Raw genomic sequence first — 13,966 nt, forward strand, 5'->3', positions numbered from 1 at the left:
TATTTGGAGAAAACATGAAAGTATATATGGAAACAATATACTGGAAACATTCATTTTTATTTTAAAAGATACTTAAAGATACTTTACTGATGTAAATACCTAATTAGATTGACCAAAAGCTACTAGAATTTCAGTAAAGTTTCACATGTAAAAATGTGTTGCTGCTTGTTTTTTCAATCAGCTTATCTGCTCAGTGGTGTGAGGAACAAGGCAAAAAGCAACAATTTAGATATTACAACCTAGATATTTTGAAGATGAAAAGCTGGCGTTTATAGGTTATACAATTTAATTTAAAGGAGAAGTTCACTTTTAAAATGAAAATTCTGTCATCATATACTCACCCTCATGTTGTTTCAAAGCTGTATGAATTTCTTTCTTATGCTGAACAAAAAGGAAGATATTTAGAAGAATATCAGTAACCAGACAGTTTTTGGGTCCCAATGACTTCCATAGTAGGAAAAAAATATACTATGGAAGTCATTGGGACCCAAAAACTGTCTGGTTACTGATATTCTTCTAAATATCTTCCTTTCTGTTCAGCATAAGAAAGAAATTCATACAGCTTTGAAACAACATGAGGGTGAGTATATGATGACAGAATTTTCATTTTAAAAGTGAACTTCTCCTTTAAAGCCAAACCAACGTTTATGACTCAAAATACTACATACATAAAAAAAAATTATTTTAGCATTTAATATTACAAACTCCTGCCTGGAGTCTATTGTTAAAATAATGTTATTGGGCAGAAGTGCTCAATGTAATCAGGTTAACAACTCAATGAAGGAACATTATAAAATTTGACATTGTATTAATGAATAAAAAGCTTTTTTTTAATGATAAGCACACAAGTCTCAAGAGTAAATGAATAGCTCAGACTGATGTACAACACACAATTTTATTGAATTTCATTCATCGTTGAACCTAAAATAATATAATGAACCAAAGTGTTAAAGACACATGCACTCACTCCTAGAAACACATAATTGCATTTCTCTCTCCCCTTTAAATAAAGCTTTCATTCAGTTTTACATCTCTCATTCCCTGAAGCTGAGAGGTTCAGACAGAGCCTGTTACTCCTGAGAGCAACGTTTATCATGGTTTTAAAACATTTCCCTCATGTTCTTCTAACATTCCCAAAATACAGCACACGGCATTTTGCTTAAAATGATTTTTCTCCAACTTACTACTGCTAGTAAAGACAAAGAAAAACATGATGATGTTGTTGTTGTTTCTTTTCAGAACAGTGGAAATGGTCATTGGTATCATTTGCAAGATTATCTTTTGTGCGTGACTTCTTTTAAAAATGAGTATGAGGTCATACTACACCTTCACATATACGCAAGAACAATTTATTTATTGCTGGTTTGTTGCTATACTGCATACGAGTCGTCTGGGGTACCTTAACATTGTAAAAAGTAATAAATATGAAAGAATACCAGGCTCAAAGAAACTGATTGCACTTAATTTGCGGAGATCCCCAAACCTACACACTAGCCCGGTGATAACTCTCATATTAACTATAGAAGCCGCTACAGGTGATAAGCAATACACAATCAATGAAGTACAAAGAAAAAGAAAAATGACTGTACTGGAGAACAAGTGACAAAAGCACTTAATTCTATAATACAAAGGCAATCACAGATTGCAAACCTTTGAGGCCTTCCAACCTTTAGAAACCTTTAAATGGACTTCATTACACCATTTCAAATGATTCTATGAGTTTACATTAATACAAATAGGCATCCTTGACGTTTTAACTTATGTTCGACTTATTTCAAGATGCCACTTCATTTCTCAATAACTAATTTTTCTAGTTTTACTTTTGGTCTGCGTTAGCAACAATGTATGACAAAAATATGATAAATTCAGTCAATATACTACACTAACCAGCCTGCACAAATGTGATTGGCAATCAAACCTCTCTGGTACTCATAATAACACTCAAGGCGGTCAGTCTGTATGGGAGTCTCGCAGTGCTGCAGGTTTAAAAAAAAAATTAATCTACAACAAATCCTGTATATACAGTACACAGACCTCTTTGGATATTTTGCACAGTCTTGCATTTTTTTTCCCTTTGATTTCTCTTTCGGTTCTCCAGCACAAAGTAAAACACAAAAAAAATGTGCACTTCCACACCACCTTTTTTTCCCTAGTCTTAGACATAGGACCAGCACACACACTCATTTGTATACACAAAGTTTCACTAAGCTATGATTTTGTACAGTCCTATATTGGCAGTCCAGCAACCTGGTAACAAGGAGACTGACGTTACCAGTAACACTACTGCAAGGAACTGTAACAATGACGACGCTGATGGTAGTAATGAATGCCAGGGGTGTTCGAAGGTGCTGTTCATGGCACACCGGGCCATCTCAGACCAACCCGCTCTTTTGTTTTCTGTATCATTATAAAGAGGAGCAAAATTAAGAGCAGAAGTTACACTTGGACAGAAACCAGGGACACCCAATATAGTCTCAGTTTGCACGCCCTCTTTTTTGGCACTCTTCAGAGCTCATTTGATGACCTCTGACACCCGCTTAGTCATTATGAGGCTTCTCAGTCGAGCCCTGTGGAAAAACAGACAGTCCATTAGTAAAGAAAATAGTGTTTGCATTACCAAATAAAACAGCTTGATTTGCATTATCTCCCTAATTCCAATAGAATATAGGGCATAAACGGTACTAGAGTGCAATGCATGAAGCAATTGAATTAATATATTTAAATTCAAAATTGGTTGTCACAAAGCTGAACCTGGTCCAGTTAAAGCTCACTTGGCCCCTCAAAATTGTTACTATAATTAGTATGCACTATATATGACAAACACAAATTATACAAGGCTTGTGTGGATGGGGGAGTCCTGTAAAATATGATAGCCTCTCATAGGTCAACACTCTCTCACATGCCTCACCATGGGCAGCTGGCTAGCCTCCCAAGAAGAAGACTAAAGATTGCTATATTTAATCATCTAAACTAGGGGTGTGCATGAATATTCGATCTGTAATTATTATTTGAAAAATAAAAATACTTTTTGCAACATGTTGCTTTTCTGGCCGTAAATGCAGTAAAATCCTAAGCACACGAACTAAACTCACAGTTATTACTAAACAGTGTAAACAAGTTTAATGTGTTTGATCACAGAATATCACGAAGTTTGGAATTACTTTGATAAAAATTATTACTATGGATCAACATGTTGTTTGGAAACATATTGTCGGGTGAAACGGAGTTATCATAAATATCAACACCATGAAATCCAAACACCAGTCGAATGAGGAAAGACAGATGTCCATCACTGCATTTACGACAGGTAGGCCTAAGCACAGCTGTACCCCGAGTGATCCGAGAACTTATCTGATAGCGAAATGATCTCGAGACATATCCTTCCTGAAAGGTCTCGTCGAGGGAAACCGGTTTAAAAACAGAACACACAAAGCGCTGTAAGAAACTTCGCTTAGCACACCGCGTACATTCAACATCTGTCGACGGAACGCATTTTCTCTGCACCCGGCCTTATCAGACTGACGAGCCAACTTTAACCTAGAATGTGAATATTCTTTTTTTCCTCAACATGAACATGTGAAACAAACAGGATAACAATATGTCGGCTCGAGTGTATATGTAGACTACGTTCTGCATGGAAACTGGAGCAGTCGGCATTATTAGAGTTTTTCCCTTTCGCTCTGCTTCATCTTAAATGCTTTTGTTTTGTATATTTTTAGTATTCAACTAAAAGAAAATCTCGAGATAAAATGTAAGCTTGTTGTGTATATTTGCTAATCAGAAGCTTGTTAAGAAATGGTTACAAACATAATGATTAAAAAATAACGTCTTTCTCGTTAATCCAAACAATGTATAGTGCAAATTGTTTAATGGTAATCAATGTTTTACTTCAAATCTTCACAAATGTTTCAGTGGTCTGTTAGTACTAATACATACAAATTTTAATTGGTAAGAGTTATATTTAGAAATAGTCAGTTGAAAACATCGCTTCCAAATAGAGATTCACAGAGGTCCTGGTTTAGTATTCAGGTTGGCTACATCTTAGTATGGGAAGTCCATTGAATCTCTCAACTGGCCATTTCATAAAGAAAGTTGAGAAAAATACTAGCAGAGCACTAATCCCAATTGGTCAAGCAAAATCAGCTGGTGCCAACTCGAAAACAAAAAACACCAAGTAACAACATGTAGAATGCACCACTTGGAGCCAGTAAAGCACTTTGACCATTAGCATGAAAAACAAGGAGCGTAATCTGCTTTCACGCCCTTATTGAGAAAGAACGAGGTTATGTCAGCAAGACAAAGAGGCACAGCTGACTGAGAAGGCTTGGATGGGATGGCACAAACATGCCTCAGACTACAATCAGCAACTAATTAAGATGTCCAGGCATGACGTATCAGCCCAGGCACGTGATAGTGAGGGTGTCAACAGCACTGGAAACTTAAACTGATCACTCTAAAGGAACGTACTTGATAGATTTTTACACATTTAACCTTACACATTACTAATTAATTTACGAGTGTTGTAAGAGAATGAAGTACAGTCTAAATCCCTAGTTTTTCCTGAGATCAGGTACATTTTCAAATCAAACTTTTTTTTGGTTCTCTAACACAACATCTATAAAAGTTACAAGGAAAACTGCCAACCACTTTTCAGCTAACTCATGGGTCCACAAAGAAATTCCATTTGCATAAAGTTCTGATCTTCATCAAATACAGTAACCAAAGCTAAAGTTTGTCATTGTGCTGCCTTTTATAAATGAAAAACTAGGATCCCAACTACGTCTGAATCAGTTTGTGAAATCACAGACATCGTTTGTTAACGATTATCTTAAATGTTGTTTACAAAACTAATCCTGTCTGAATAATGCTTAAGGTTGTATGTTAAATTGTAAACATTAAATTGTTGTGTGTAATAACCTGGGTCTGAGTCTGGTTTGGTAGCTAAATCATTCAAGTTTGTTATTATGAGAAGAACGAAGCATTTACACTGAACGCTGTGAATAGCTGAACCATTCCAGGATTCAGTTTCACTTTTGCTTATTTGGGTGTGCCCCATTTTAAGTTTCATTTCTGAACCACTGGCCTAGTGCAAAGCACTCCAGGAAACTAAAGACAATACTTGAGTAATTTAACAGAGTTACTGTACAGGAATGATTTCATGGAATATGAAAGACAGGAAAAAAAGGGTTGAAGCAGAAAATATGAGGAAATGTTTCTCACCATAGCTAGCTGTCGGCCGATATTTCCTACTGTCACTCCACCAGAGAAGAATATACAAGGCAGCCACGAACGTACATACAAGAAGTCTGGAGACGTATACCTGAGAAACAAAGAATGAAGCTCTGAAACAACTAGCTAATAACCTTTAACAACTGTTAAATCCAAGCTATTGGGGAAAAAATTACATTCAGACCAAAACACTTTCAGACCAAAAAAATATCATATCTGATGACTGAAAATGTTCTACAACTGCAGATCTAAGTATGGAAGCGAGTCTGTAACTCAGCCGTTACTTGGTAATAGATGACAATGTTTTCCACTGCATGTGTGTCAGTAATAACTTACTGGTAGATGCCATTGTAGACCAGCAGCTGAGCAATGAGAGTGGCTAGAAGAGCAGTGGTCAGCCCTAAACCAAATCCACTCCTGGAACGGTCAAACGTCCACCACAGGCCCAAAGACAGGGCAGCCAGAGTTAATGAAAGCTGCACATTATTGGCAAAGTCCAGTTTCTGTGAGGTACTTTGACTTAAGGAAATAATTAGCTAGTTCTAGTTGAGCACTTTCCTTGGATAAATGTTAACAAATGTTCTGAGACTTCATGTGATGTTAATTAAAGTGCTCGCTGGTATTTGAAGAAATCTGTTATCTTGCTGCAAGAACAGTAATAATACATATCGTTTTGACTGGAATACAGTACACCACTTTTCCCTAGCAAGCCTGGTGTGTGATCATCAGTTGTTTAGTGTATGATGCCAGGTTTTTCCTCATTAACAAATTAAAATGACGGCAGGTGTATGATGCAGAGTGTTTTAAAACCTGTTTCAAAATCAGATTTTAAAAGTGGTGTGGTATATTCCAGCCTTAAAACACAAATCTCAAAAACAGTTTAAACGATTTCATTTCCCACAATGGCTACAATTTCATGAGTGGCACTGGTAAGGATACGGCACTGGCGTGATTGATGCCCACAAAAACAGCAATGCAGCGCATCACACTTGCCCACTCCCGTTTAAACTTGTGTGGCTCTCCGAGATGGCGATCCAAACAGGGGTACAACAGACCAACCACAGCTGCGGAAAGAGAAAACGTAGTTCTTTAAATAACACTAATTCTCAAACAATGTGTGGAAGAGAGAGAGAGAAAAAAGAAAGTAACATTTGATGTCTGAATCTAATTTTAAAGTTAATTATGTTCAAATTAAATTTGTTTGACCAAATGTTTAATAAATAAATAGACAACATTAGTTTTAGACATCCATTGAGTCACATTAAGTGTAAGTTCACAAAAAGTACTACTGAAAAGGATGTAGACTGTGAATGTGTCCACATCACCACTATGTGGACTGTGAGGAATGCAGGAGGCGGAGTCGTTGTTAATTTATGTTGCACACGACTTCCGTGTTTCTCTTCTCGGCTAAGTGGCATGTTCGGCGTACCAGCCAATGGCGTGCCTCCCTCGCAGCTCACCCGTTTTGAGCGCAGCCAATGAAAAAGCGGCACCCCAAGAATGAACCCGAATGCCCGGCTGTTTCCAGGGCAGTACTTACCGATAGCGACAAAGCCCAATGTCAACAAAACTGCTCTCAACCACCAGTCTAGGGACTCTTACGTAATGTAAACACGCTATCAAAAGGCCCACAGCAAGCAGACCGTGTCTGTCTTATCGACACATATACAAAACAGTGTATAATCGAGCCCTCCCGTTACTGACTTACCAGCAGCTGTGCCGCAGCAGAGGGGAATCCACCAGGCGGAAGAAAACAGCGTGTCCAGCACTTCTTCTGGGAACAATGTAACGTTTCTCTGGATCTGTAGCAAGTTTAACACCAAGGCAAGAACTACTCCAACGATAAACAATACAAGCCCCCGTCGAATTAAATTAGCGGACTGGAGGCTGTGCAGAGAGCCGTATGCGTGGCTCAGCACTGAGGTTATGATGGACATCATTTCACCCGTTTTACAAACAATCCAGCTGGCGCTTGACAGGTCCTTCGTCTTTACACTGGTTGAACAGGAGCAGCTCCAACAGTGTTCCTCTAGTCTTGGCATTTGGCACTGTGAGAATCAAAAACGTAATGCATGAGGGGAAAAAACGCTTAAAGAAACGTTGTAATAATGTTGAAAGCCAAGCTGTTGCACTATACAAATACTTAAAGTCTTAAAGACAAACTGTTCTAAGTGAGTTAGGGGAAGTAGCAATATAGACTATGAAAACCCACCTTGATCCTTAGGCAGTATCCTCGTCTGCAACGCGACTGTGTTTTAAAACTATTTTGCAAACAAAAGATGGTTTCAGATGTGTTGTTTGGTCATCTCTTCACGAAACGCTGCTGCCTTTTTTTCTTTCCACAGTACAATACTGCCGCACGCGCGCTTCCTCTGCAGAAAACAAGCGCGGTCATGTCTGGTGAGTCGCGCTGGCCAATCAGAGAACGGCGGGCCATATGACGCGAACGCACGCCACCTCCCTCTCACGGACACGCGTTGTTGATGTTCACGTCCCGTCAGCTGTTCGTTCGCTGGAATGTGTGTGTGGACTGACGTGATGATGAAAAAGAGTTATGCAAAGTTTTAAACTTCTGGATTGCTAAATGGTTTAATGATCTTACGTGGCCAAATCCTTTTCAATGAACAATACAGCACTGATTAGAGATTGTTTTTCCATTTTAAGCGTGTACGGAGTCCCTAAAGGGACATGGTGAAGAAAAAAAATTAGATGGGAGGGAAAATAAGTAAATGCTTGTGCGTTCTCTCGCAAATGTTTTGCGTTACCCGAGAAACTTTGATTTTGCTTGCAAAAAACACAAAAGTTTTTGCAAGCGAATGCAAAGTTTCTCAGGGTAGCCTAACGCAAAACGAGGAACGCAAAAGCATTGACTTATTATTTTCCCTCCCATCTCATTTTTATTTTTATTTTCCACCACCAAGTCCATAATCACCTGTTTGAGCTAAAACAAAACTGCCTGTTGGGGAAATTAAGTTGTAGCCTACAGGCTAATCTCTTCAGCGGAGCGTCAAGAAAGCATTATGTGAATCTAAACACTTCTTGTGAACGAACAGGCCCTGTGAGCCCTTCAGATGATAATGATGTGTTGGTTATACGTGACAGTGTGCAGTACGTGATGCGTGTGTTGGACAGTGGCCATGAGACTGAAAGGAGGGAACTGGGTCATGATGCTCAGTGGGCTGTTCCCCCATAGTAAATAAGCTTGTGTACACATAGTACATTTATTGATTCAGAACAGAGCAGAGTTCAGAGTCTCACCTGAGTGGAACCACTACTCACTAGATAGATGGGTCAGATGTTTGCCCTTTGTCAAGAGCGACCGTCAACAGCTAAATTCTCAATGTGGCTTATCGTTCATGCGAGGACATGTGATTGCATAACTTTGCTAACGTGGTCCCATACGCTTTCACAAAAACAATATGTAGTCGACGTTACTGACAGTTGTGCATTGCAGTTGTGTCTGCATTTCAGTTGTGTCTTGTTATTCAAGCTCAAACAGAAGGCCTATGTCTGTCCTTCACCCAGAAACATGTCTCAAGTGCTATAATGGCTGGTGCTGAAGATCTATTCATTTAGCAAGCAAGCCCCATTAACTGCCAGATCCAATTCAGTGTTCAGTTCAATTAGATTTATTTGTCTTGCACTTTTCACAATACATAGCCTATTGTTCCAAAGCAGCTTTACAAATACAATAGTTTTACAATAGTGCCAAAGGCGACAGCAGCAGTTGAAAAACTTGGCTGGGAAGCCTTTCTCTAAAGGGCTGGCGCATATTTATACAACAAAATTTGTTGCATATTTATACAACAAACAATCATAGATCTATCTGTAATGCTCAGGAGTGGAAAATAAGCAATTATTTTATAGAGGTTGGAGATTAACAGAAATCCATTGTGAGCTATACTTCACATTATCTGGGTGAAAGTACCAAAACTCACAGCTTTGGAATGTGAATGCTCTTTAGCTTCTGGCTGAAGTGAATCATCTTTCATCTTCAGATTGTGTTTCTAAGTGTTGACACTTTTGTTTAAATCCTCAGGCAAGCACAACAGAAAAGCAATGACTAGTGATCAATAGTTCTTTTATGTATATATATATATATATATATATATATATATATATATATATATATATATATATATATATATATATATATGAAGAGTTCAGATGCAAAAACCTCTAAGTGCCATCCGAAATTTTCTTCTAGAATGATCATTTTTTATAAAGCTTGTATATTTAAGTTCAGTTATTTCACTTAAATGGCAATTAATAGGTAATTTTCATTGCCATTTAAGTGAAATTACTGAACTTAAATATACAAGCTTTATAAAAAATGATCATTCTAGAAGAAAATTTCAGATGGCACTTAGAGGCTTTTGCATCTGAACTCTTCATATATATATATTAATTTAATATATAGAGACTGTTGTTATTCTGAGATATCAGAGATATAGTGTTCTCGTTCTCATTTACCCAACACTCGGGAAAGACGCATTCTGACTAAAAATAAGAAAATTTGTCATTTCCTTTATTTTAAGAGTGCAAAGGATATATATCTGCTCAAAACTTCTTTCATTCCATTACTTTTAAAGTTAATAATGATTAAATAATAATATAGATGAATTAGAATGGTATTTCAGCTTCAAAATTCAATTCAGTGTACACCTTTGAATAGGAACCCTTATTGACTTGAAGGTCTTCAGGTCTTTAGTTTTTTTTTTCTTTGTGCACATTACGACCTAGAAACCTAGAAGAGCTATTTTCTAAATCTGTATAGGTCAGATTCGTACTTGGAATTTTTCAGTCCACACAGTTAGTACACTATTAGGATGAAATCAAAGAGCTGAAATCTGTCAACACAAACAAAACTATCTTTCAATCTTTCATTGTTTTGGGCACAATAAGTTCAGTCACTGTTTCCTCAGTCAAGAATCAATCAGTTTTGAGACATGATGTGACCCAGGTTAGTGAATAGGCTACAAACAATAATCTTTAATCGTTTCTAGAATACATTTTCATCCGTTTCTGTCCTCTAGAAGCTTCAGGTTCTAATTTAGCCTCATGAACTGAAGACCGCATTCAGTGCCATAATGAACAGGAAGCTCATGCAAACACAGATTTTTGCAGGCTTGATTTAATTTTTGTCCGGTTGAGAGGACAATATGCCATGTGGAAGTTCTGCCCTATAGTGACTTAAACTCGCCAGTGCTTTGTGGCAAAACATCTGTGTGGCAATGTGTGAGAGAGAGATAACGTCTGGTGAGGGGGAATGGGTGGTACAGAAGCATGAGGCAGACAGGAAACTCCCTACGGCCATCCTTCCTCATATTACTGAGGTCCCAGTGAGGCTCTTCTCATCCTTCAATGCCACACGCACATGATTTCATACAGTTATCACAATGCAGCACTATATACACACATTTTATTTTTCTTCTTTTCCACAAATGTTTGCAATCAATTCAGCTGGGCCACTTTAATGAACAGACGCCATTCAAAATGTAATTTTGACTATATAAGCGAAGTGGCGGAACCAAAGGAAAAAAATGTCTTTACTTGCATTGACCTAAGAGCTGAAGGACATGGTACTGAATAAAGAGAAATCGGGGAAAAGAGAATCCTTGTAATGGCTGGTAGAAACGTGATTGTATAAAATGAAAGTGAGGGCACTCAACAATGAATGTAAGGATTTGGACACAAAAATAATAATATTTTATTTCATGTTATGTTAAGAAATTAATAATTATGCATAATCATTCAAAATATTACTAATTCTGGACACCATTTAAAAGATAGTTCACCCAAAAATGAAAATGATTTCATCCTCATGTTGTTCCAAACCTGCATGACTGACTTTAGAACACAAAGGATGCTATTTTGAAGAATGTTGGTAACCAAAAAATACAATGGAAGTAAATGGGAACCGAAACAGTTTGATTTTCAACATTCTTCAAAATATCTTATTTTGTGAACAACTGTAGGTGGATCCTATTGTATTTTGTGTTCTAGAAGAAAAGAAATGCATAGGTTTGGAACGACATGAGGGTGAGTAAATGATGACAGTTTTCTTTTTTTCTCCATTAAATAATGGATCATTATTTATGTTACAAATCTAATTACTTGCAATGAAAGTGAGCACTAAAGAGCATGCCAAAAATGTATATTAAAATATTTACATAAAGGAACAGTTTTGCAAAGCACTGTATATGTTTTATATTTGTATATACAAACACATTTGCAATATAAACGACTCACGTTTGTCTCATTATTTCTCTTTATTTCTGCAAAAAAGCAAAAGCAAAAAATATTTTATATTCATCCCTGCCTTCCCCATGCAGTCTCTCTAGACGCTTCAGCAGAAGGATGTTATGACAGATCAAATGAATCCCAGATGAAGCGTGGCAGAGATTAAGCAGCAAGTCTGGGTGGAATATAGCATATTCAAAATAATGAAAATGTTAAAGTGGCTGCTTTAAATTGACTCATCAGGCGAGACATCCTTATGCCCTCCCCTGACACAACATGAAGTTATGTGTTTGAAATGTTCTAATCCATCCTTTGAGACACAGGATTAAGCTCAAGGGCCAATTTTATCCTCTTTCACAGAATTTCTGGCAATACATTGCTGGGTGAATGCTTGTTGATGTGTTGCATTTTGCTTACATATTTTTTTCCCCCTCCTTTTAGATGTAAATACAGAGCTCATCTTCATTTGCTGTTGGACTTAGTTTTTGACTTCACCTTACCATTTTTAGAATTAAACCTTCAGTTGTTTCCATTGATTTATCATTTGATGCAGCTGAAAGGGTGAATCTCCTCAACCACCTTTTGTTGGGTCCTCTAGAATCAACACTCTTCTATGCCTCCCGAACAAAAAAGAAAAAAAAAAAGAAAAACGCAAGTGCAAAACAAGTACTTGAAGATTTAAATTGCTAATGAGAACAGCTCATTATTTGAATAACCATTGTTGCAGTTGGAGAATGCTCAGCAGTTATCATTTGCAAGTTAATTGGAGACAAAATATTCTAGCAACAATAACACATAAGAGCACATTTAGAAATACAGCAAATGTACTATAATTATAGTATAATTAGCCTGTGCTATATGATCTGATTTTCCTGCTAAAGTACAAAGGTTTTGAAAAACAACATGAAGTATGGGCTCAGTATTGTTAGCCAACCCGCTGACTGCCAGAGCAACTTGTGGGTGAACCAACCAATCATGAAACAGCAACATGTGGGTGTGTGACAGACACTGGCAATGTTCATTCATAAAAAAGTAAGGTGCGGTTATAGTGCCTTAAGAAGTACATAGAGTACACTGTTTATACCTTTGCTGATTTAATAAGACTGTTTGATTTTTAGTTTTCAAGGTTATTTGTCTTGTGCACAAGAGGTCAGTGGCAACTGTACACAGAAATGCTTGTAGTGAGGCACAGAAGTGCTATTAAACAACAACACCAGAAGACAGAGGGTGGGAGGAGACGTGGGGAGAAACAATTAATGTCTTCTTATCATGGAGTTTAAAAAATCCTGGTTTATCAAATGTACATATCATTCATAAACAGCTTTATGACCTGAGGCAGTAAACATAGACTATTGAGTCTTGCTTTGTGTATGTGTGTATGTGTGTGTGTGTGTGTGTGTGTGTGTGTGTGTGTGTGTGTGTGTGTGTGTGTGTGTGTGTGTGTGTGTGTGTGTGTGTGTGTGTGTGTGTGTGTGTGTCTGTGTGTGTGCTGGGAGCATGAGAATCTTGCCACCTTCTACAAACTCTGGTTAATATTTAATATTTGTTCTAAAATGTTCTAGTGGAATGTTATTTCTGTCATCATTCTGTCAACAACAATAAAAAAATTAAAAAAAAGCAAAAAGCAAACTTTTCCAACAAAATGAGCACCAACAAATGAGCACAACAACAGAACATGTCACTTTTAACATAGCTGATATTAAATTATTTTCTGACTTCAGTTTTGTTATACAGCAACCAGAAATATAATGTTTGCTGCTGTTAGAAGATGTTTATGGCAAGATTTAAGACTCTTTGTTATCTCGCAGTCATCTATGAATTGTATCCCTGTCTTTTCTTTTCTTTTCTTTTCTTGTTATTAGGAGAGCCAAGTTTATCTTGGTCATTTAGTCTGACCCTCTGTTATCTAAAAGTTAAAGCTCAACACTCCCTCATCTGGCCAGGACTGGAACTAGGGTTTTAAATGCCATGCAAGTAGCAGTGACAGTGTTTGGGAATAGAACAGTAGTGTTTAATGCATTTTGTGCAGTATAGACTGTATATTCGCATTATATTTTTAAAATAGCGAAAAAACTAAAGCTGCATGTGAATTATAGATGCATGTGAATTATAGAACTAGTACTTGCAGAGTGGTCATAAAAACATCCCAGGATGTCCTTTGAAAATAGTAAGGGTTTAACCCCAGCATCCTGGCCAAATTTGCCCATTGGCTTCTGTCCATCACCATGGCCTCCTAATCATCCCCATATAGTATAATGATTGGCTTTAGCTCTCTGTGAGCGTTCTGGCGCACTATGGCAGCTGTCACATAATGCAGGTGAATGCTACACACTGAAGGAGGTTGAGGAGATTCCTCCTGCCATGTAAAGCACTTTGAGTGTTGAGAAAAGTGCTATGAAAATGTAATTAATTATTATTATTATTATTAGCATCATCATCAAATCTATCAGACAGTATATGCTGTTGTCAAATTCAGCATGTGATGTTTATTGCA

General features: G+C 37.3%; 1 protein-coding gene across 1 annotated transcript; it reads right to left on the reverse strand.

Annotated features, from left to right (window-relative positions):
- Positions 1–881: 881 nt before the first annotated feature.
- Positions 882–7,663, reverse strand: insig1 (insulin induced gene 1). The gene is made up of 6 exons (XM_079865172.1): positions 7,442–7,663; positions 6,938–7,277; positions 6,169–6,293; positions 5,566–5,732; positions 5,221–5,320; positions 882–2,567 (listed from the first exon to the last, which is right to left on the reverse strand). Exons 2-6 carry the CDS (start codon positions 7,269–7,271, stop codon positions 2,538–2,540), a joined length of 756 nt encoding a protein of 251 aa, XP_079721298.1. The 5' UTR covers positions 7,272–7,277; positions 7,442–7,663; the 3' UTR covers positions 882–2,537.
- Positions 7,664–13,966: the final 6,303 nt, after the last annotated feature.

This window comes from Squalius cephalus (assembly GCF_949319135.1).
Source record: "Squalius cephalus genome assembly, chromosome: 3".
NCBI lineage: Eukaryota > Metazoa > Chordata > Actinopteri > Cypriniformes > Leuciscidae > Squalius > Squalius cephalus.